Source organism: Heloderma suspectum, chromosome 5 (genome assembly GCF_057233095.1).
Source record: "Heloderma suspectum isolate Gila_16-S chromosome 5, 16-S_ref, whole genome shotgun sequence".
Lineage (NCBI taxonomy): Eukaryota > Metazoa > Chordata > Lepidosauria > Squamata > Helodermatidae > Heloderma > Heloderma suspectum.
Window position 1 is genome coordinate 74,079,953 of NC_139462.1, and position 25,413 is coordinate 74,105,365.

The 25,413-nt window shown below is 42.0% G+C and overlaps 1 protein-coding gene across 1 annotated transcript in view; it reads left to right on the top strand.

Moving 5' to 3' along the window:
- CPE (carboxypeptidase E) overlaps positions 1-25,413 on the top strand; it is a 105,858-nt gene that overhangs the window by 62,675 nt on the left and 17,770 nt on the right. The window contains exons 2-4 of the mRNA XM_084856396.1: positions 19,750-19,946; positions 23,054-23,221; positions 25,066-25,183. Of these exons, the coding sequence (XP_084712522.1) occupies positions 19,750-19,946; positions 23,054-23,221; positions 25,066-25,183 (483 nt within the window). The remainder of the gene's footprint in view (positions 1-19,749; positions 19,947-23,053; positions 23,222-25,065; positions 25,184-25,413) is intronic.

The window sequence follows — 25,413 nt, forward strand, 5'->3', positions numbered from 1 at the left end:
TCTATGATTCTATGATACTGTACTAATACTGTATCGGGACAAGATGTTTCTGTCTTCTTTTTTTCTATTTGTGTTCATAAGAAGATAAATGGGACATAACCATAGGAAAGAGCCATCATTAATCCATTTGGTTAAACAGTGACATGCCTTTTTTAGTGTAGGCATTCATCTTTCTATGAGGGGCTTTATAAATGAAGCAGTTTTTTTTAATGTGTCCAAAAAGGGTTTTAGAGGGAAAGGTCACTGTGCATGTGTTTGCCTCATTATGATAGTCCACCATTGTTCATTTCTCTTCAGTGTTAAGTGCAGCCTGCTTGGAAATGGGGTCCTTGCAGTCCTGGCCTTGGCACTTGGCCGCATCTTGCTTTCTTTTTTTCTTTTTTTATAATATTTTTTCTTTTTTTTTAAAAAAAAGGAAGACCAAAACACAACAATACACATACGCTAAAATATCTCTTAAGATTGTATGATATCTACCTTTGATTCCCCTTACACAACAAATGCTTATTATTCTCTACTTCTCATGTTAGTTGTATATCATACATTGAGTTCACAGACATTATCTCCTTTCTCCTAATTTTAACAACAGAAAAAAGAGAATCAACTCTCTCAGTGTCCAAAATCCACATACATAGATATCATTTTTCTCTATTTCTTGTACAAATTCTATAAAAGGTTTCCAATCTAACATAGATTTAGTTGTTGACCCTTCTTTAATTATAATAGTAAGTTTTGCCATCACTGCCAGTTCTATGATTTTCATGATCCACTCTTTCATAGTTGGTATTGTTTTATTCTTCCACTTTTGTGCATACAGCAACATTGCAGCCGTTGTTATGTAGAGAAAGAGGGTTCCCCTCTTCTCTTTTACATGTTTATCTGTTAGTCCCAATAAAAAAGTTTCTAGCTTTAGTTCTATAGTAGTCTTTAATATCCTTTGAGCTAAAGACTGTATTCGTTTCCAAAATGTTTTAGCTTTTTACAAGTCCACCATAAATGATAAAACATTCCCTCTTGGTCTTCACATTTGGCTGCATCTTGCTTTCTGAGGAGGATCACGGGCACTTGGTGAGATACGTCTGTCCCCGCAATCCCTGTAGCTGTCAGGGATACACTGTCACGGACTGTCATGGACTGTACAGCGTTGGCCTTGCACTTTGAGCATGTACTTGCCCCCTGGGAAGGGTACCTGCCTTTCCCAGTGATCCTTATTCTTCCAGTTGTTCAGATTCTTCCCAAGCCAGGGCCAGGGGCAGCCACTGTGTAATGTTCCCTAAAGTGTCCCATCCTACCTTGCATCCCCCTCTTCTTTGTTTTTTTACATTTGAAGTATAATTTATTTATTAGTAGAAGGTGACTCCCATTGTACTCAGTGGAACTTACTTCTGAATAAACATGGGTCAGATTGGGCTTGAATAAACATGGGTGGGATTAGTTTGTCATAACTGTTCCAGTCATAATAACAAACTCTTGTCCTACATCTGTTACCTCTGGTGAAATTCGTAGAACTAAAGAAACACATGAAATAGAAGGTGGTTAAATATAGAGTAGGGGTGTGGAACTCAGGCCTGGGGTCCAAATCTGGCCCTCCAGGTTTTCCCAGATGGCCACACCCCCTTCCCCCAGACCCACCCCCTTTCCCCCACCCACCAATCATTTGGTGGCTTCTCAGCTTTTGTGCAGTTTTTTCCCCATTCTAAAAGGTTGAAATGGCTTCTCTTAAGGCTTAGTTTCTGGCGGTAAGAGCTTTAAGCTAAAGTATGCTAGTATTGCTTTGATATTTCTGGCCTGCCCTTTCACTTTTGGCCCTCCTCCTTTTGGTTTTGGCCCCACCCACCACTGGAATGCAGCCCCCCCCTCCAAGCTGATCAGAAATGGAGTTCAGCCCTTGGACTGAAAGAGGCCCAGTGTCCCGTTACAGAGTTTCTCTCATCTCTTCTGCTTCAGTGAGTAAATAAAACGATTTGGGTGGGGGCAGGCATGATAAAAATTGTACACAGCCTGACACGGGCATTTGAAACGACATTTCAGTGATTACACCCTCAGTCATCTACCAATTTACCTGTGAGTAAGCCCCACTGAAATGAATGGGACCAACTTTTGAGTAGACATGAATAGGGTTGCTCTGTACACCACACTTTCCACACAGGAACTTAGAACCTTGTAGCCCCTAAATTGTTTTGCTTAGACCCTGATATTTAGAGGTTGGCATTTTAAAACAGCATTCCCAGACCTGGTGCCCTCCAGATGTTTTGGACAACAACGCCCAGCATTCCTGGCCACTACTGGCCCAGTCGCCAGACAATCTTTTGCTAAAAAATTCTGCAGATTTTGTTCTTTCCCCCCGAAGAAGGCCTAAAATAAGGGAAAAAAAGGCTGAAATGCGTTGGGCTTCTTATAATAAATTCTGTTTTACATCCTGAGAACCTGTTTCTCTTCTTTGTGATCCACAAATAAAGCACAACAATAAATCAAAATGCAAATTTACAACCTCCCACCTCAGGTACTTCACTTTCCCCTTTATAATTACTGTTAGTACAAATCTTTGCCATTGGATTTTGTAACTGTTAGATAAATAACTTATTACCATGCAGGGGGTGGAGCATGGAGAGGGGATTGGGATTCCACGGGATATCACAAGACGTTACAGGAGTTCTTCAACTTTGAGAGGGCTGAAAACAACTGCTCTGAAGGAAAGATGATGCCGCCAAGGAGGCTTCAATAAATCCTCTTGCTACGACAGGTGTGGTGCTACCTACTGGCAACCATGATGAGCATCCAGTCTTTTTCCCAATGCTGAAGAGGTGGGAGGGGATTGTCTGGGCAGTTCCTTGGCCATTGCTGCTCCTTCTCCAGCTCCAAAGTTGGGAGGAAAGTTGAGGATGGTGTGTAACCTGCGGGGCCACTGGAAACGGCCACTCCTCTCTGGCCTTTCCTGCTCCAGAGCCAGGAAGGCAGGCAAGGGGGGGGGGATGCACTTGCATGTCCCACCTGTTCTTTCCTTTGGCAGAAGGGGGGGGGCAGCAGTGTTGGGCTTCAAGGTTCACCAAACACCTAAAGACAGCTGAGCCCAACGTGGTGTCTTCCTTCTCTCTCCACAATGGGGTGGGGGGACTACTACTTTTGGCTCGGCCAGCAAGGCCAATCAAAAATAGTGGACCCGTGCCCCCATACTGCTCTGTTCTTCTAGCCATGACATTATTCCACCATCACCCAGCAAGTTCATTTTGTTTACTAGCAGCTGCTATAAATATTGTTCCCAAGCAACTTGGCCATATCTCGATATTACCATGTGAAAATGTTTTCCCAAAGCCTTAAATCCTTACATTCTTGAAAAGTCCTTTTCCGATTTGTGTTCCATGTTTGCATTTCTGTGTTGGGGTCTAGATAGCTTTTCTGTCTGACAGTCTTCTCTGGACATGATAGAGGAATGTGTGTGTTGGAAGATGGGAGGAGAAAACATTATGCGTCCTGCTCTACACCACTCAGTCATATCTGAAACAGAGATCCTGCATGTTTCTTCTGCATGGAAAAAATGTGCAAGCTTGCAGGAACAATCAGTTTGCACATAGCTCTACAAGGTGAGATTCAAAAGTTCTGTTACAAAACAACAGAGCCAGTTTATATCATTACCAAAATAAACACCAGGCAAAGCTTGTTCTTTTCAAGTTGCAAGTGGGGAGGAGGTTGCATGAATGCTCCTCCATGAAATATATAGCGCACAGAAAAAAGCCCATCAAAGAAAAGGCCTTTCTCCCTGATGTGCCAATCGTCTACTCTCAGGGAGCCTTATACACGTTTTCTGCCTCCCCACTTCAAATCTTTCTGTTCAAAGCTGTTTTCAGTGAAAAGCACATGTTGAGCTTTGTTCTTGCAGCAGAACGTTTTATCCAGTGAAATGGGTTAATAAATTCATGTATATAGCATTATGCTTGCAGTGCTGAAGCTGCCACACAGCACATACGTTAGGGAGGAGTTCAGCCAGTGGAGGCTGGTGACTCTGATGTCAGTGGGGCGGTGAATCTGCTCCAGGTTTAGGTCAGAACCAGACAGAACACCAAAGGAGCTATCCAAGGTGCAGAGCAGAGACATAGAGAGAGACTTGAGGGGAGGGAATGTGCACGCATGGACGAGAAAGAGACAGATGGAGTATTGGAGGCGGGAGATGAAAGAGTCTGTGAAGCAGGCAAGGATGATGCTCTGTCAGAGTCACAGCAAGCAAAGAGAGCATTGACCTGAAACAAGTACTGCTTCTTTGCAACATGGACACCTTGTTCTCAGATAGGTATATAGGCTGTGCTCTCTTTGAAGGAGGCAGAGCTGAGCTTCTCAATATGCACACCTCTTTTACATGTATTCTCCTTTTAGGTGAGGGCAGGGGAGCTGCTGTTGCAAGGAAGATAAGGCGCCAAATGCCGCAGCTTCCACCTTCTGTTTTTGGTCTTCTGAGCCAGAAGGAGACATCAAACATGTTTCCTGTGCACTCAGTCTTGCCAGCTCCTGCCCCACTTTGTGTACTTTGCTTGCTCCAAAATCCCTTGCAGCCTAAGGATTCTCTCTCCCCCCCCCCCCCCGCCACATCACACACAACAATGGAATTTCTTTCCTGGGGGCATAAGGTTTGCAGGAAAGAGCAGCGCAGGTTATCAGTTGAGGAAGTGGGGCTGTTGGAAAACTTCACACACCAGGCCAGGAGGAGTTTTGTGTTGGCATCAACCCAGCAGTGTGAACACACAAGGGACACTTTGAAGGCTTTGGGTCAGAGAAGCGAGAGGTGGAGGCGTGGGAGGTGAGGAGGAGCTCGAGTGAGATGAATTTCCACAAAGGGAATGAAGCTTATCAGCCAAATCTTTGGCTAAGAGCTGCTAGTTCTTAAGTAAATACACATCTTCCATGGTTATGTTCCAAGCCATGCTTATGTTTGCTTTTGCTCTGATTAGTATCTCTGTAAGCTTAGCAACTTTAGTGTGCTGAAAAAAAAAATCTTATTCTTCATTCTTGCTTCAGTCAGTTGGGATGTGCTGATTATAGGAATGATACCAAGTTAGTTGGCATGTGTAAAATCTCCTTCTACTTTTTAAAAAAGTGCTGACCTCATTGCCTGCCTGCAGCCAGCATCCTCTGACCCAGAATTTGCCTCCTAAGCCAAGCACAGTGGGGTGGGTTGGAGGTACTTGATGATGGGGGAAATACACCCAGATGTACTTCCTTTGCTGTTATTTCAGGACAAGTTTTAGTGAGCCCCAGCACACTAAAAAGGTTTTGGGGCTGAGCACTAATGAATCTTCACATGAACTAAGTTCTAGGTAACATGAAAAGTTTAAAGAAATGGTATCTTTTTGGTTGCCGTGTTGGCTTGCCATGCTCTAATTCATCACTAGCAATTTTTAGCAGCTGCTATTTTGAGAATGGTTAATTGGAAGCCGGCATTTCACATTGCCAGAAGCTTTCTAGCACCCATCTTTTAAACAGCATGGCAGCCTATAAAAGTGTGTGAACGTTGACTGCTGAAACCATCATGCTGCAACTGAAGTGAAGAAGAAAAGGCAGAAAAGTGACAACAAAAAAATTTAGAAGAGGGGCTTTCGGGTTTGGATGGTTGTTATTGTTTGCTTAGTTGTTTACGTTTTTATCAAGTTTTCCAGCAGATGCCTTGTTTCCTGAAGCCAGCATATGGAAATGATAGGAGTAGCAGTTGCAAAGGTTCTTCATTATCCATTCTTAAAAGATAAGCAGGGAGACCAGCAACCTTTTGTTGTGAGGAGAGAAAAGAAAAACTCATATTCCACTTACTAAAATACTGAAACAGTAGAAAGACCTTTTGAAAAATTCAAATATCTTCCTGGTTTTCCAGCGCTTTAGTAGCCTTCTTAAAATTAAGGATTCCCCCCACCACACTGTTCAACATATGTTTGCTCTTCCATAGCAGCACTGTGCTGCAGATAACTCTTTTACGTCACTTCATCTCATTATGCATTCATGCCCAAAATAAAATAACAGATGAATACACTAGAGTAGGAAGTGGAATTTGATAGTCATGGTGACAAAGACACTGAGGATTAAAAAGTACACTGTGTTCTTCATGTGTTTGTTTTTCCTTTAATCAATCAATCAATCATTCAAACAGGAGTTCACATTTTACATTAGGAGAGCCTCCTGTAAACCCTATCTTTAGCCATAAAGCACAGGAGAAGTCAATTGGAATAACTGATTTTCACTTCTCATATTATTATATATTGTAGTTATTTTCCTAGATTCTCTATTCATCTGACACACACACACACACACACACACACGGCACCTCAAGGGCTCAAAAATTATTACAATATATTATTACAAAGCCACATCCTATCACACTGGACAAGGGAGGACAATTGAAATTTACATTGGTTAACCTTCATATACAAGATCATCATCTGATAGTTCTGGTACTAGTTGTATGCTACCAGTAGTGTATATAAATGCAGAGGCTGTATACATGACCAAGCGCTACAATACACATTAGGCACGGTTTTATATGGTGTGTGTAGTGGGGGCAGTATATATTCGACCCTCTGGTGTTCTGGGAATGCTGCCTCCATAATCTGTACTCTAAAATTGACCAGCTTACTTCAAAATTGACCCAGTTGAATTCATGTCCAATTGTGATAAACCAAAATTATGTTTAAGGGGGAAAAGCAATTGGCTAGGGAAAGGGAATGTGGAGCAAAATTATGTAGCCAAACAAAACAGCTAACATTTTGGTCCACTTCACTGAGTTTAAACTTGCTTGCTTAATCCAGTCCATGGCTGTTTCTGGGTACCTGTTCAAAGAATCCACTGTCACTTAGCTCCAAAGAAATACAATTGGATGTCATCCATGATACTGGAGACACTGTACCACAAATCGCCAGACTTTTCCCAGCTGTTTCAAGCAGATGTTAAACAATATAATAGGATATGATTCAAGATCATATTGGAATTAGTTGAGGCCTGGTTGGTCAGTTTTCTTGACACAAAGAGACTCTGAATCAATGACAAGTCAGGGTTGGCAACCTTTCATGTTCCCCTTGGCCTCTTTGTGGAAAGGAAACTTTTTTATTTTTGTTTTAAAAATGTTGGAAGTTTCTTGGTAGTAAATAATATCTAAAAATCAGTTAAACATTTTCATATAAGGTGAATCAATAGTTCTTTTCTTAGATTATCTCCCACCACGGTACTACAAAGCTCAGAAATTATTACAGTATATCAGGCCTGCACAACATAAGGTCTTCAGCCAGTAGCAGCCATCCCAGCGAATTCCAAGTGCCCACTGTTCGCAACCCTTTCTTTCATTTCACTTCATTTCATTTCTATATTGCCCAATAGCTGAAGTTCTCTGGGTGGCTCACAAAAATTTAAATGACAGAATGCAGCATAAAAACAATATAAAATATAAAAGCTTAAAACCACAATATAGCAGTACAACCAGAATAAAGACGCCGACCACTCGGGGGTCACATAACTAGTTTTATGCGAGCCCCATAACTTTCTGATATCTAATCACTGGATTAGACTGAAGGGTTAGTCTGAAGGCATATCATACATGAAGCTGTATATGCAGGTGTGAGTCTGGTCAATGCCTGGATGGGAGACCTCCTGAGAATCCTGTGTATGTCAGGTTAAGTTTTATTGTGGAAGAAAGGTGGAGTATAAATGTAATTAGTAATAACGTATAAGCAGGGCTGGCCCAAGGTTTGTTGCCTGAGGTGAAAACAGTATGGCACCCTCTCCTATTACATGTACAAAACCTATTGGACTGTTTCTTTGACACTGGCAATGGAACAGCATCCTCTACTGCATCTGAAGGCAGCTGGCTAGGTTACGGGGCACAGGGCAAACCACTTGCCACACTACTCTCCCCTTCAACACCTTGCTGCCACCTCTCTGCCTGAGGTGACCACTTCACTCTACCTAATGGTAGGGCTGGCCCTGAATAGAAGGGTCCTCCTTTCCCTTGGTCCAGACACCCATAGTTGAGTAGGCAGCCGTTTTCCTACCCTTCTGGAGCCACCCAGCCACTCTCTGTGGCTCACCTTTGCCTGAAGACCAAAATGACATTACTTTTAAAATGTAGCTAGCAGCTATGCCTTTTAAATTTTACTCTAGGGTTAATGCAGAAGGCCTGATGCAGATCGTGCACCCCCCCACACACATACTTGCAATTTCTATTATAAAATAGTGATCCCATATGCACTTGTGATTGGGAATGATAGGAATTGTTGTCTAACATTGGGTTGGGAAAGGCTGCTCTGTGTACTGAGCAAGGAAGATTTTGCATAGTAATGGGCTTCCATCAATTCAGTGGAGCTTTTACCATAAAGTTTTGAATGCATTTCTTACTGGGAGCAGCTGCACTGTCAGCTGCTATGCGCTGCCTAGTTAGTTTTGTAATTTCCCATTTATTCATATCATGAATAAGGAATGAAATGAAACTGTCAAACCCAGTCCCATTGAATTGATGGCTGGCTGGTGGAAATGAAAAGGTCCATTTCCTACAGTCCACAGAAAACGTATTTTTTAAAAAGTCAAATAACCTTCATAATGTACTATTCTTACACACCAATACCTTAACCTGTCATCAGTCTAAGTAGCTCCCTCTTTATCAAAGCTTACATCTCTACAGTATGAGAAACTGTAGACGAGAAACAGATTTGCTTGTGCTGCCAGCAAAAGTCAGAGGGATCCAGTCAGCCCATCCTTGTATCAGGTAGAGTCTCACTCGGTCTCGGAAGGACATCCTAAACAGCTGTAAAGTCCACTTCTCTGGGATGACAGGAGGCGGGAACTAAGTGAAGGCTTCCTCTCAAGGGAGAACACTTCCACCTCCAAGTTGGTTAGTTTGTTGCACCCATGGAGAGAGGAGGTTCTATCTTAAGCTCTCTTCAAGCTAGTGTTCTTGATTTTTGAAACATGGTACCTGAAAGGAACAGAGCTAAAGAAAAGCAGCAAAGGAAAGGTGTATCTCTCTTTTATGTGATTTATGCTACCTGTTCATCCACTGTGGCCCTATACAGGTGTTCAGCCTCCTCAGATGAGGGCTAAAAGTGGAAAGGAGGCTGCACATACAAGCTCTGTATCCAGTGTTCCCAGCCTTCCTGTGCTGAGCTGGAAGGCCTGCAAGAGGCTTCTGTGTGTGTTGGCTTGAATGCAAATAGAAGCCTCATGTGATCAGGAATCCTGATAAAGCAAAATTCCCAATCATGTTGATATTTCTAGATGTCTTCAAGTGAATGTAAGGCTGAATGCCTGCCTAGGGCCATAGTGGATGGAGAGGGAATCTTCTCTCTCTCTTTCCGTTGGGGGCTGCATTCCCCTGGGAGTAATCTGCTGGGAACCACATGCCAGCAGTGGGTGGGGACTGAGCCAAAAGTAGTCAGAGTGACCCCTTTTTGTCTCTCTCTTTTTCTGCCTCCTCTCTCTCTCTCTCTCTCTCTCTCTCTCTCTCTGCCTCCCCCCCCCCCACTTGACTGTCGTGATATGATAGGGACAGATTGCACTTGCCAGTAGCCTAAATTGCTTCTTTGCTTGCAGAGTGCTTTTGGAATTAGGGCGAGCACTGCATGAAATTAGGCCAATAGCTGCAGGTTGCTCACCCCTGACTTAAATTAATATCTAAAGAAAGTTTAAAAAAAACACCCCTCAGCCATATTGAGAAGGAGGAGTTGTCTCACATCACAGAAGATTCCCAGTAGGTGTCTCTGGCAATTCTGTGACTCCATTCTGCATTGTGTATTCATTGCAAGTATGCTTAATGCTTCTAGGAAAAGTATAAAATGGTGTGCTTTTACTGTAATTCTTGGGAAATTCAGTATCCCCACAAGAATAGTACAATTTTGAGGGAAGACCTGTGAACTGTTTTGAACAATTGAATAAAAAATTCATAAGATTCCCTTCTCTGAAGCTTGGAAAAGGGCCATCTTGTTGAGATTTGCCCCACTTACTAGTGATTTGCCAAGAACTCACAGAGGGATAACAATATCTGTTTATGGGCCATTATTTGGGAGAAGGCATGGAGTGCTGCTCCAATGGACTGAGTGGGTTTGGCTCCTGTAGCTTCCCACAGAACCCATCAGAACCCCTTCAGCACCATTAATAGGATTGCTTCAGTTCTAGTCAGCAAGTAAGGAGAAGTGAACAAAAGGGCTAAATAACGCTTAGATTGCGGAAGGTCTAGTAGTGGAGGGCTGAGGGACCAATGTGTCCTGAGGATCAGTTGATAGTGCCCACACCAGAACTCGCTGCTTCAGTCATCAAAAAAACTGAGATCCTCAATGACTTTGACTTTGAGGGCCAGCATTTTGGTGATGGAAAACAGTGCCTCAAGTTCTTCACATAAGAAGAAAAGAAAGGAAAAATTTGCCTTAAAGTTCAGTGGAAGGTATGAAGGATTCATGGGGTGGCTGTCATCTCGGTATTAGAAAAGGACCACAGTCTGGTAGATCTTCCTAAGATAGTGTCACCAAGATCTCCCTGGTGACCCTTGGTCATTGAGTTTGTGGGTACCAGCTCTGAAGGTCTTTTGACTCAACATGTGGATCAGAGTGTTGCTGAAAAAGTAAGATGTCTGTGATTCTTTTTTGTTCCACTTCATAATAGTGGAAATAGTTCTGGGATTGCCTTGCATGTTTCTGCAAATTATTTCTGATAACTCTGTTTACAAATATATGACCAGCTTTGTAGCCCAATTAAACTGAATTTAGCCCAAGTAAAGATAATGGAACTACACTGGAATAGAAGCTACTCTTTCTTGTTTGATTGTGAACTGAGCTGCATATATAAACTGCATACCTTCATTTACACAGTCAGTATTAAAACTGCACAAATCTCAGATTTCCTATGTGCCAAAGAGCAGTTTTAAAAATTGTTTCCCAGATGACTGAAAATGGGCTAGGTTTTACTTTTACCCTCGCTGTCTTTCACGTGGACAAAACTAATCAGTTTCACTGCTCCAGATCCTCTCTTTAAGTGATCTCTGGAAAATTTCTCTCTGATTAAGTAAAAAACAAAAACAAAACAGAAGTCAGACTTCAAATACATTTAGATTAATGAATTTCCTGTTCCCTATGGTGTCCATATTTGGGAAATGGTATGGCTGCAAGAATAGTGTGCAGGTTGTTAATATTTAAACCTGACAGGCAAATGGAAATCATCAGAAACACAAAAGCCTATTAACACAGGAGTAACACTAGGTTTCCCCTAATGAATATGACGGCATGGAAATAACATTAGAAGAGATAATTTGTTCTATGTGTTACATAAAATGCTGCTCATAAAGCATAACAACCTTCTGAATCTTTCTCTATAGTCTGTAGTGTTTGTTCTATTGACATAAAATTGTTAGAAAACCTGTTCAAGGTTGGTTGTTTCCTGAAATTAAGGGTGCTTCCAGAAGAAGCTTTTATGGTGCCATCACCCAACCTCGGTCATAGAATTTTATGGGGAGGTCCAGATGTCGTCTCCCACTCATAACCCTCCCATGTTTTCCCACTGCTTTTTCCGTCCTTTTACTTACTACAGAAAACCTGTTAAGGAGAAAAAGACAGAGTAGCTGCACAGTGCCTTATAATTAGTAGCTCTAGGAGCCCACCATCTGGAAGCATCCTAAGACACGAAAAATGGGATCTTCTTTAATACAGAATATTATCTGCACATACTATGAGTCCATGTGTTATTTTAGACCACTAAATGATCTGGGAGTCTGATCTTAATACAAAGTACTTATGTTTCTTCCTTCACAAAAATGCTTTCCTTTCAGCCCTAAGACTCAAAACTTCAGAAGTGGATTCTAATCTCTGGAGAGAGAGAGAAAGAGAGGTATAAACATCACACACACACACACACACGCACACACACACACACGCCTACAGCTGATGTTTCAGATAGTCTTATCTGTCTGTCCACTGAAATCAGTGGGCCTCACTTTCCAGTAGGGAAGTATAGATTGTGTAAAATCCATTCTGTCTGCATTTCGCAGATTGTCAGGTGCCTTTTGTTCTGTCATCCGCTCAGCAGTGGAATCAGATTTTTATTTTGGTTTCGAATTTGTGCAAATCCACACTTGCGAAAATGTGCAAATCCCCCCCAGTGTGCATTTTTACACTTTAGCCTATGGGGAAGATGTGCATTCTTGGCTGGGTTTTTTATTTTGTGTATTTTTCTGTTACTAAATTTGCACAAAATTCCAGAAAATTAGAAAAATGGTTTGCAAGTCAGCAGAATCTGCCTGACTGGGGAAAAGTTGGTCTGCTGCGGAATCTGCAGGTTGAATTCATAAAAATCTGAACACAGTTGATTCCATGGCAGATTTCTCCAACATCGCTCTTTTCAAGTAATGTGGCTACTCTTATATGAGGTTGCCAGGAACATCACACAAGCCACATGCAAAGAAAGAGGCGAGAGTGTTAGTTTCTTCCCCTCCATCCCCATCCTTGATGCCTTCCACAGGTTGGAGGGCAATGGTCTGCAGTGAGGAGCCTGCTCTACTTGTGTAGCCTTCTGTGTGATTTAAAACCCTGATTTTTCGGGATTCTAAATTGCATAAATAGGCCTACATGAATACAGCAGGCTCCTCACTGGAGATAGCTGCCCTCCAATTCATGGAAGGCAACATGGATGGTGACGGATGGGGTGGAACGAGCACACTTGTTCCCACCCTCGCTCAGATGATTCTAATCATATAAGGAAAAATAATATCTGAATAGAGCTTCTGCAACATAGCAACATAGGAAATTGCCTTCTAATGAGTCAAGCCATCAGACTATCTAGCCCAGTATTGTCAACATTGACTGGCAGCAGCTCTGCAGGGTTTCAGGCAGGAATTTTTCCTGCCTTTCCTGAGATGCCAGGGATTGAAATCAAGATCTTCTGCATTCAGAGTATGTGATCAACCCCTGACCCACACCCCTCCCCCCACTTCTTAAGCTCTCCCGTGCCTTGTCCAGGATGCTCAGATTAAGCTGCTATTTTTGTACCTCTTTATCCCCCAAAGTCATTTTCAGCTACAACAGCTTCTATGTGACAGGGTTGAAAGATTGGGTCTTTCTGTGTCTGTGAAAGGTTGTAAGAGAAGAGGCATTGTTATTTGCATATATCCCAACTTCTAATCAATACAGGAATAATTCTACTCTTGGTTTAGGAAGACATACAGTCAGAGCCAGAAATATTGGAACAAGGATAACTGTTTCGGCATTTGGCCGCTGTACACCACCACATTGAAGTTGAAAGGAAACACACCCAGATGGGAGCGAAGTCAGGACTTTCAGCTGTAATTCAAGGAGTTTGACAAAAGTGGGGCACTAACCATTCAGGAAGTACAGCCAGTGGCATACCCCCCCATCGTTGGTGGCTCATAATTAATGGAACAAATGGCTGACAAGCAGCTGCATGGCCAGGTGTGGCCTGTTTCCTGGGCACCCCATGACCAATCAAGCACATAAAAGGCCTGGAGGTGGTTCTGAGTGTTACATTTGCATTTGGTAGCTGTTCACTGGAACTCCCAACATGAGGTCCAAAGAGGTGTCCATGCAAGTGAAGCCATGATTAGGCTGAAGAAACAACATAAACCCATCAGAGAGATAGCAAAAACAGTGGGAGTGCCCAACACAACAGTTTGGAACATCCTGAAAAAGAAGGAATGAACTGGCAAGCTCAGCAACAGCAAAAGGCTTGAAGACCACGGAAGACAAGTAAAGTGGATGACTGCAGAATGCTGCTCATGGTGAAGAGGAACCCTTTCACAACATCTAGCCAGGTCAAGAACACTCTTGAGGAGTTAGGCATGTCATTGTCAACATCTACAGTCAAGAGACGGCTTTATGAATGTAAATACAGAGGCTTCACAACAGGGTGCAAACCACTGGTAATGCTCAAGAACTGAAAGGCCAGATTAGCCTTTGCCAGCAAACACCTTAAAAAGCCTGCCCAGATCTGGAATAAGATTCTTTGGACTGATGAAACCAAGATTAACTTGAACCAGAATGATGGGAAGAGAAACGTATGGAGAAGGAAAGGAACAGCTCATGATCCAAAGCATATCACATCATCTGGCAAACATGATGGAGACAGTGTTATGGCATGGGCATGTATGGCTGCCAATGGAACTGGGTCACTAGTGATTATTGATGACCTGACTGCTGATAAAAGCATCAGGATGAATTCTGAAGTGTATAGGGCTATACTTTCTGCTCAGATTCAGCCGAATGCTGCCAAACTGATAGGATGCCGCTTCATATTGCAGATGGATCATGACCCAAAACATACAGCAAAAGCTACCCAAGAGTTTCTGCAGGCAAAGAAGTGGGATGTTCTTCAATGGCCAAGTCAGTCACCTGATCTCAACCCAATAGAGCATGCTTCTCACTTACTGAAGACAAGACTGAAGGCAGAAAGACCCCTAAACAAGCAGCAGCTGAAGGCAGCTGCAGTAAAGGCCTGGCAAAGCATGTCGAGGGAGGAAAGTCAGCATTTGGTCATGTGCATGGGTTCCAGACTTCAGGCAGTCATTGACTGCAAAGGATTTTCATCCAGGTGTTAAAGGTGATCCTTCAATTTGAAATGATGTTGGTTTGTTCCATTACTTATGAGCCCCCAACGATGGGTGTGTGTGTATGCCACTGGCTGTCCTTCCTGAATGGTTAGTGCCCCACTTTTGTCAAACCCCTTGAATATCTGGGTGTGTTTCCTTTCAACTCCGATGTGGTGGTGTACGGAGGCCAGCTGCCAAAACAGTTATCCTTGCTCCAATATTTCTGGCCCTGACTGTATGTTTCCTAATTCTGAGTTAGCAGAATATTTCTTCTATAACTTGATGTCTTTATATATAATTGCCATTGTTTAACTTAGAAATGAAGTGTTGGCTATTATCACAGACATATCTCAAATCACTGGCAGATTAATAGTGCTTTCCTGCATGAATTTATGGGGATTATGGTCTTACATCATTGAAATTATATCTTTTGAGCACTTCTTGCTGAATATGTTTCTCTCTTGAGCTAAATGTCAAGTAAATCACAATTGATTCTGCTGGCACACAGAAGACTACATTTCTGAAAAGAGTGAATGGGGAAGGCATGTGAAATTAACAAAATATGCTAATAAGTTTTAGAGTTGGGGAAAATAGTAAAAGAAACACTGAAAAACCTTGGGAAGGATCCAGCGGTGTCTGCCCACTAGTGCCATTTCCTTTGCACTGGCAGAAACCAACGCTTGCTCAATGTCAATAGAGCTTGCTAGCATGAGGGGTTCCACAGCAAGTATTGGGTTTCGCTAGCTCAATGTAAATAGCAATAGCAGACAGACAAGGTTTGATCCTTCCCATTCTTTGTAATATACACAGCGATTACTTAAACATACAGCTCCTTTTTTCTTTTCAGTTTTTAGAAATGCTAAGCCATGTTTACCAAAACTGTGACCATACAAATGTAGCGCAATTTAAATAAATTTGCTATCTTTATTAGCACATCAAAGAAGCTGAGCAGGCTGTGCAGGAAACAAGACCCTTCCCATGCACCCCACCACTTTATGTCTCTACTTATGGCAACTCTATCCTTATGGAGAACAGGTTGTCTAAAAGCTGCCCTCTTATTTTCCAAATGTGAGCTAAGTGTTGATGAGCAAAATGGTTTCTGCTCATTCAGATGGATTCATCTCACAACAAGCAGGGTATTGCCAAGAGCAAAGTGGGAGGACAGAATTGCAAGCAGAGAGGTTGTATGGATGTAGTCCTCAGTGATCTTTGTCTGTTCCTTGGGAATTGATATTGAGGCTAAAACCCTTGCCAGTTCAAAATAGCCCAGCTGCAGTCTCACTGACTTTATTATATGTGAACAGTTGGAGCTTAGGTTTTACAAAGATGTACGCAGGACTTCCAAATGCTGCGCAGGATTCAAAGGTTAGCGAGAGAGAGAGAGAGAGAGAGAAAGAGAGGTTACAAAAGTAAAAGACAGGATACACTGGGATATAATCAACATTACTACAAGTGTTAAGAGCCATTACAATTTGGGTTCTCCATAATATAACATTCTTATGCAAAGCAAAATTTTATAGACCTGTTTTAATATTCAAGTACTTCTAGAAGGATATAATGAATTAATATTTTTTTAAACCATACAATAGTATTTGTGTTACAAGAGAAAGCATAGTATAAATAGGTTAAGGCTTACTACAGTATTAATGTATGCAGGTCGAAGAATCACAGATGGATGTGGTCCTGAGCTTGATTAATAGCGGTATAAGTCTTGGTTGTGCAAATATTACCTCCTGGCAGGGATATTGGAAAGCTGGGAGGAATGTGAGACAAGGAAACATGGGAGCTCTTTTGCATGCAACTCCTAGGGAAGGTGCTCAAAAGCAGGGGCATGGATCTATTGTATTCTTTTCTTTTGCATGTATGTTGTTGAATATTACCTGCCACCCTAAACCAAGGGTGGGCAGACTTCAGGCTTGTGGGATCTACCTTGGTTTTTTTTTACAAGAAACCCAAGATCCATCAATCGTGTGCAAAAGACATACACTTAGAATAAAGAACTCTGAGGAATTTGTTTTGAGTAGAATACCAAAACTGAATGGAGCTCAGAGTCCTTTCACATAGAAATCCCAGTTATTCCAAGCTTTCTTCATTTCTGTAGAATAGTTTTGGGTGGGGAGGGAAGAGTTATTTTGCTGCTGCCACTGTTAAGTAATTAGGAGTAAAAAATACACCTTGCCAATCTATTGTGACGCACCCAGAGATCTACCTTCTGCTCACCCCCGTACTTAGGCGTTCCTTTATTAGACTAATCTTTTGGTATACCATTTGGTAACAGCAAGAACACTGTGTTCCAATTTGAAGAAGTGTCACATAATCAAACCTAAATATTGCCAATGTCAATTTTATTTAAATACCGTTTTTCCACATTATACTCAAGTGTATACATGTACATCAAAACTGACAACAAAACACAAAACATTCACACAGTATCTCAATATATAAATATTCCAGTCCTAGATTTTTTTAAAGTTATTTCTCTTTATATATTCGAGATTTCAGGGAGACTACTTACCTATGTCTGAGGGCTGCTTGGAACACTGCAAAATTCCTACAAAGAAAACAGTTCCATGTTAGTGTGCAATATGTGATTGTGGTGGTGGTGGTGGTGGTGCTGCTACTTAGTGGCTGCATTCACACAACATGCTAATCCAGTGGTTGAGTGTCAGTTGTTGTTGAACTGTGGGTCAGCATGTTGTCCAAACAACCACATCTGGAGGGCCTGTCCTGGTTTAGTGTGTTCAGAGCACTTTACATAATATGATCTTGTTGTAACCCTTAAAATGACCCCATATTGCAGAAGGGAGGCTTCAAGGGAATGGCTTACCTAAAATCACTAGTGACATCACAGCAAAGGGGAAATTCAAATTGAGGACATCCTGATCCATCTGTTAGGGTGCAAACCTATGCATGTTTAGACTGTCTAAATATGCATAGGATTGCACCCTTAACCACCATGCCACACCAGCTCTTTATGCATATCTGATTGCTACACCTGACAACCCACAGGCAGATTGCATGCCCATTTCTACAATGAAGTGCTTTCCATGTAGGACTTTGAGAATGTGTGATGCAGCTGTGTTATTTGAGAATTAGGACCTAAAGTTTGGTGTTGGGTGGAATTTGGTCTGTTGCAACTACTATTTGCTGTTTATTTAGTGCCACCGATGGGGGCAGCTTCTATTTGAAGCGCAGAAATTTCATGGCCCTTGCACAAAAAGGAGGAGTGAAGATGAGGCTCAAGTAGTGAATGAAGGAAAGAAGAGAGTTAGTGGGTAGCAGAAAATAGGCAGGACACCAGTGATCCAGAACAGCTTTGTAGTGACACAATAGGTTCATTTTAGTAGATACACATCGATTCTTTAGACACTTAAAATAGGAAATTTCCTCTGTCATGGTTCTCATGCTTACAGAGCTATCATAGCATATACTAACAGGACCCCGTTATATGACTCCCCCACCAAGAGAGCTTTGATTGGTGGGAATGCGAGACAAGGCCTTTTCAGTGACAGCATCCCACTTATGGAATTCCTTCTCAACTAACCCCGTCCCTGATGGCTTTTAGGTGGGCATCTGTGGAGGCTGGTGGCTTTGCACCTTAGATAGCTCCTTTAGAGTTTTGACTGGTTCTGACTGAAACCTGGGGTGCCCTGCTGACATCGGAGCCACCAGTCTCCACTGCTGGGCAATGAAAACATTCTTATTCTACTTGTTTTATTTCCTAAAAATGATGGCAGGTTTTAACTCTGCTCCTTTTGATTTTAAGGTTTAGCTTTAAATGTTTGTTATCTGATGCGGGTTTTCTGGTTTTTTTGTTTTCTGCTTTGACCCCGCCCGCCCGGTTGTTAGGGCCAAAATGCATTATAAAAATGAATTTCTAAATAAATACATTAAGGGCGTAATCCTAGGCATGTTTAGACAGAAAAAGTCCTACTACTCCCAGCATCCCCCAGCCAGCCATGTTGGCTACGGAATCCTGGGAGTTAGGAGTTTTTTTCTGCCTAAATATGCATAGGATTATGCCTTAAATGATCATTTTGAGCAGTATCCCATACTGCTGGTCCACTTATGTTATTGACGTAGCGCTAACATAAGTGACCTGAAGCAGTACACCATTAGCATAAGCTGGCATGACGGGTTTTACAGTATGTCAGTAGCATAAGCGGACTGGCATGTTGGATAGTGCCCCATGTTTGTTTAAATATAAACGATTTTGTCATGGCTAGATTGTATTATGGTTGTTAGACTGAAATAATTTCAGATATGTATGGTACTTTTTTGTACAATGTTAAAGTGAACTTTAATATTGAAAATTAGTGGAGAGTATGACAGCTCTTTAAAAGACAAAAAGCCATAATGGGATCAGAGACTATATTACGATTTTGTTACTGGCGTTCAAAAAACACTTCACATTCCTTGATACCAAGATTGCTATTTATCAGCACCAGCATAGCAGCTGCAGGTCTTGAAAGGGCCGTTGAAGAACACATGAGGTTTTAACAGCCCTGCTTGCTGCACTAGTACAGTAATAAAGTAATATTCTTAATGTTAGTGATTTGTATATGTATCAGTGTATTGCATTACAATATAATTATATATTCAAATTATACAGCATACTGAAATATACAGCAGTTTTTCAGAGTTCATTGGAAGTTCTGTCTGTTACTATAGGCAAATGTACCATTCTTCCCAACTAATGTAATCCTAAAAAGTCTTAAGGGAATTTTTTAGAAAATCAAATACAATAATAGCAACAGTGCAGAGCACCGTTATGCACTGTTAGATTATTTCAGTTGGGCTTCAGTCTTGTTACGCTGTAGAGGACTTAAGCCTAGGTCACTGTGATCTGGCACACATTGAACTGGATCCTAAATATCCTTGCATCAACACAACAGAGTCCATGTTCAAAGAACAGGGCTTTCCCACCTCACCTTCCATCTGTGCCCCCTGCTCCCCATGAAAATCTGCTTCGGTGAGTTGGGGAACTCTTGGTGTGGGATATGGTGCAGGGGGCTGTAGATGGAGGGGGAATTTGGTGGAAATCTCCCCCTCCATTATGTGGGTGGAGGAGCACCTTAGGATCCCAGCCACTGTAGGATAGGATTGTATGATCTTTCTGAACTAATACACACATTTTCTCTTTGGGGTTTTGATATTTCTTCTGTGCATCTCTAAACATCTGACACCACATTTTTGTGTTTTAGGGGAGCCAGAATTCAAATATGTTGGGAACATGCATGGAAATGAAGCTGTTGGAAGGGAGCTTCTCATCTTCTTGGCCCAGTACTTGTGCAATGAATATCAGAAGGGAAATGAAACAATTATCAACTTGATCCACAGCACACGGATCCACATCATGCCATCTCTGAATCCGGATGGATTTGAAAAGGCAGCATCACAGGTATGGAAGCCATAGCCATATAAGTAAATATTTGCATTAAAATAATCTGCTTCAGAAACCCCACATTTTCAGCCTTGTAAGTATATATCTAATACATTCCTCAGTGGGATGATTGCTCAAAACAGCAGGATTGAACTGAATAGTTTGCAGAAAGTGGTAGCTAAAATAATAATTGCCATTAACTCAATGTGCATTTGCTCTTTGAAGGATGGGGGTAGGGGGAATGCTGGGTGGCCTGTATGAGTTGATATGTGAAAGAACTGCATAAAAACCAGCCACAGCTAAAAAGTGTTCTGGAAATATTACAGATTAAATTATGCAAATAATACATATGAAGTTATACTAATGGTGTGTCTGCTACTGAAAATCATGTATCTAGTATCTGCCCTAGAAACATCTAGTGCAAATTACCACATATCATGACATCATAATGAACTGCATCCTCCCTCCCTCCCACTGCCACCTCCCCTACAGAACATGAATACAGAACATTACTGATTTACCGGATGTATTGACGTGGAATCATGTCCAGTTGAAGTGATGGTGAATATATGTCTTAATGGCCCACTTCCATTGCTCACATCTATGGTGTTGTAATCACCTCCCAAATGGAACTACATGACCTTTCTTTTTGGGAAGCTGTTTGAATGAAGTTGGTCTCCATGTGTGGAGAGTGATTTTAGTCACATGAGTGAATCTTTTTGTTGTCAGATCATTTCTGTGATGTGGTAAAAAAAAGCTGCACCCCTGTGGGATGCCACATCACAATATAGTTACTTATGTGTAAACTTGGCTTCACTATCTTTGTTCCCCTGACAGAATATATTTAGATATTCTTATATATCATGTTTTATATTTCATTCTTCCTTCAGGGAGCTCAGTGCACCCTATGCATGATCAGGAAGCTTGGTGCAACTGGGGTTCTTGATCGTGAGTACAGACATTCACATGCACAGTTCTACATACACAGAGGCCTTTCTTATATTCCACACAATACAAGAAGGCAGGGGCAGTAGATGCTATCCTGATCTGGTCCACACCTTTGTTGAATCTATGGACCAAAATGTGAGAAGAGGGCTATTCTCCCATGAATGCTTTAACGGTGTAACAGTACTGTATAAGAACATGAGAAGAGCTGTGCTTGATCAGACCAAAGGCCTACCTAGTCCAGCATTCTGTTCACACAGTGGTCAAGCAGCTGCCTGTGGGAAGCCCATAAGTAGTACATGAGTGCAATATCACCCTCCCACTTGTGTTCCCCAGCAACTGGTATACAGAGGTGAATTGCCTCTGATACTGGAGGTAATATATAACTGTCATGACTAGTAGCCAGTATGTCCTCAGATTATTCTCTGGTGGAAGGCTGTTTACACATACTGTGTCTGGTTGGCTACTGAACTGAAAACATAGTGTATGTCAGGGATGGGGAATATGACCCTCCAGATGTTGTTGAACTACAACTCCCATAATCCCTGATCATTGACCATGCTGGCTGGGACTGATGTTGCCATCCGACAACATCTGGAGGCCACAGGTTTCCCAACCCTGATGTATGTAATGGGCCTGATGTATGTAATGATGTATGTAATGGCCTTCTACATGTAATGGTATCCATGGAGCATATTCCAACTTTCCACCTACCCTTTTTCTGCTCCAGAAATATTATGCATGTAATTAGAGTCAACCTAAGGTGACTTGGTTAAAGGAAGCCCCAGTTGTGATCTATTTATTTATTCCTTTATTTATTATTATTATTATTAATAATAATATTAATAATTAATTAATTTATAGTAATAAAGCTAATATTCCTTAGCTTTATTACTAAGCTGAAATGCCAAGAAACCTCTGATTAGGGATGTTCAGTGTCAGAGCACCCTCTAGTGGCGCCAAGTAACCTTTTCTTATAAGCATCTTGCATCTAAACATGAATTGGCCCAAAGAAAATTACTTCTTATTTGCCCTGTATTTCTTATTCTGGGGACCAACATTGCCAGGCAGACTGTGGTCAACAAACAGTAGATGTGTCTGTCTATCTTATGTTAAATCATTATTTCTACATTTCAGTGACTCTACTTTTAATAAGGGGAGGCAAATATTAGAATGTCTGCTCTCTTTTTTTTACCTATGCAGCCTCCACTGTTATTTATATTCCACTTAGTTTTGATATAGTCAGTAGGTCTGTTGGTGTTTATTACTTGTGATAACTAGAAGCACAGTCCTCATATTACAGACCACTTCATGTGCATGTGTTCATCACTCTTTGACTTCTATGTGTGAATTAGCCATTGCAGATCAGTCACCAAACATAGAACTTGCCTATCACCCAAAGTCAACTCAGACAAAATACTATCAATAGAGAGATGTAACACATCACATTGGATTCAGATGTAGTCATGCTCAGAGAAGATCCATTGAAATCAGTGGGGCACGTTAGTCATGACTCAGTTAAATCCCATTTGGTTGTATCCAACCCAGGCCATCCACCAGTGTTCTGGAGATTTGGGGCACCCTCTAGAGCAGATCTGAGGTGTGTGTGGAGGATGCAGGGGGAAGGAGAATACAGGGAAGTTCCATTGCATGAGCAGAAGTTTGCTTGCAATGTTGGAATTAAGCCATAGATTTCAAGTGGTCTTGTCTAAACATGACTAAACCCCTCTTCAGGTATTCCAAAACTGACTTACAACAATAAATTGGAGGGAGAGCAAAAATGAGCACATTAGCTCTGTTCCTTTCTTGTCGCCCTTCTCATTTTCAGGGTGAATGTGTGAAGTGGGGAGCCTCTTCTGTCCATAGAGAGACTCTCTACATGATGTAAAACTCTTGTTTTAGAATGCCTGAAGAGTGCTTAAGTCTGGATCCAACTCATCAAGCCTAGGTCAAATAATGGAGCAGTCCTAAAAGTTGTTATACCTCTGAGAACCAGGTGCTGGTAAATGTTTCCAGCATGCCATGCATTTGAACTTTCCTGAGAAGTTTTTTCAAGCCACTGTTGGATAATACAGTGTTGGACCGTTTCTCTGAATCGTTGTGGCAATTCTACTGTGCTATTTAATGATAATGATAGTGCTATTTTCTAGTAAATCTTCCCGCTTCCTTCTTCTTTTTAGCCAGGTGAACTCAAAGACTGGTTTGTTGGCCGAAGTAATGCACAAGGGATAGACCTAAACCGAAACTTCCCTGATCTGGATAGAATAGTCTATATCAATGAGAAAGAAGGTGGTCCAAATAATCACTTACTGAAAAACCTGAAGAAAGCTGTGGACCAGAATGCAAAGGTAATAAAAATGTTTGTATTTTCTAGTGCTGTGTCAGAGGCCTCCTCCTCAATTCTACAAAAAAGTGATGGTGGGAAAGGCAAAGGTAAAGTCACTCTTGCTTTTGCTTCCCCATCTTTCAGAAAAATAATCTTCTAGTGAGACATAGCTCTGTGAGTCCACCCTGAAAAATTCATGATAAAATGAGATCATGTTCCTGTGACTCAAGTTTGGGAACACAGGCCTCCACTGAGCGTCTAAAAAAAGTGTCAGGAGAAAGATGCAGTTTAGAGAAGAGGAATGGGAGGCAAAGGATGAGTGCTTAACCCTTCCCCCGCCCCAGTGCTTCTCTCCCTTCCCTCAGCAGCTTTTCCCCAGCTGGATTCCTGGATGTGTATTTGCCATAGCTGTGCCTGGATGGGAGAGGAAGTTTAGGAGGAAACTGGCAAGTGGAAGATTTAAGCACCCCTTTCCCACCCACCTTTTCTCCTTGTCAGGAACTGCTGACCACTGCCCCATGTAGTGAGCCATGTCACTACAGCGTCTCAGTGAAGAAGCATCTGAGCTGACTCCACCCAGGCTATCATTGGCTCCTCCTGGGCAGGAAGGACTATCAGAAGGCTTCCTGTCTCAATGGAATGTTGCTTAAAGCAGCAACGTCTACCTGAACACTAGTGTGTCTTGTATTTATGGTCTTATGGTTGTTCTGGACTCCTGCCCTCTGGTTTGCCCTCTGATCCTGATTCTGCCCTGACCCCTGGTCCCTAGTTCTCTCCAGACTGCTGTCCATGGTCCAGCCCTGAGACTCCTCTCCAAATTGCATCTTCCCCTGCTGCTTCTTGGATACTCAATGGAGACCTTGGTCATGGGGCTGGAGTAACTCCCCTATTACGGAAGATGACAACAGGTGGGATTGTTTAGCTTGGAAAAAAGGAGGGTAAGGGGAGACATGATAGAAGTCTACAAAATTATGCACGGTGTGGAGAATTTGAGTAGGGAGACCTTTTTCTCCCTCTCTCATAATACTAGAACCCAGTGGGGTCATCCCCTGAAGCTGATTGGTGGGAGATTCAGGACAGATAAAAGGAAGTACTTCTTCACACAGTTAAACTATGGAATTCGCTACCACAAGATGTAGAGATGGCCACCTACTTGGATGGCTTTAAAAGGGGGTTAGACAAATTCCTGGAGGAGAAGGCTGTCAATGGCTACTAGTCCTGATGGCTATATGCTACCTCCAGTATCAGAGTATGTCTGATATGTCTCTGGTATGTCTCTGGTATGTCTCTGTATACCAGTTGCTGGGGAACATGGGTGGGGGGGTGCTGTTGCACTCATGTCCTGCTTCTGGGTTCCTGGTCAACAGCTGGTTGGCTACTATGTGAACAAAATGCTGGACTGGATGGACCCTTGGTCAGATCCAGTATGGCTCTTTTTATGTTCTTATGTTGAACATCTGGTTTGTTCCAGAGGCAGCAAGGTGGTAATGCAGAGGAACTTCTTTAGGTTGCTTTTTACACATATTGTGGCAAATCATAGTGATACTGCATCTACACTCATTGGGGATCAGTCAACTTGTAAAATGCACACTATTTTAAATGCATACTAATGCACACATTAGTAAACACCTGTATGTTGTATTCATACATTACGTCAAGACAACGTATGGATACACATTGAAAATATAATGTGTGAAGTAGACCTATCTAATTCAATTTTTAGAAGATTTCATCCTAGTGTGAAGTCATAGAAGTTGATGGAGTTATTCTAGTCTGATACTGCTCTAAACAAAATAAATGTGGTGCTTATTACACAGTATTAGCATACTGGCTTTAAATTACAGATTATTTTCCCTCCTTCTGTAGCTTGCACCTGAAACAAAAGGTGTGATTCACTGGATTATGGATATTCCCTTTGTGCTGTCAGCCAATCTTCATGGTGGGGACCTTGTGGCAAATTACCCATATGATGAGACTCGCACTGGTATGTATAATACACGAATCCCTTCATATCAAAGGCATGTGAAATGCGCCATCATTCCGGAGCTATAGAGGGTTCCATTTCTCAATTCTGTGGTTGTGTGCATCGTCTTCAGAAAGGTACTCCTATATGTCCACAGTGGCTGGTGGAAATGGCAGCTGCTGCTGTGGACAAGGGAGTGGGGAGGAGAATTCCTGCCCTTGCCTGTAAGCACTGGCAGGCGGCAGGAGAGC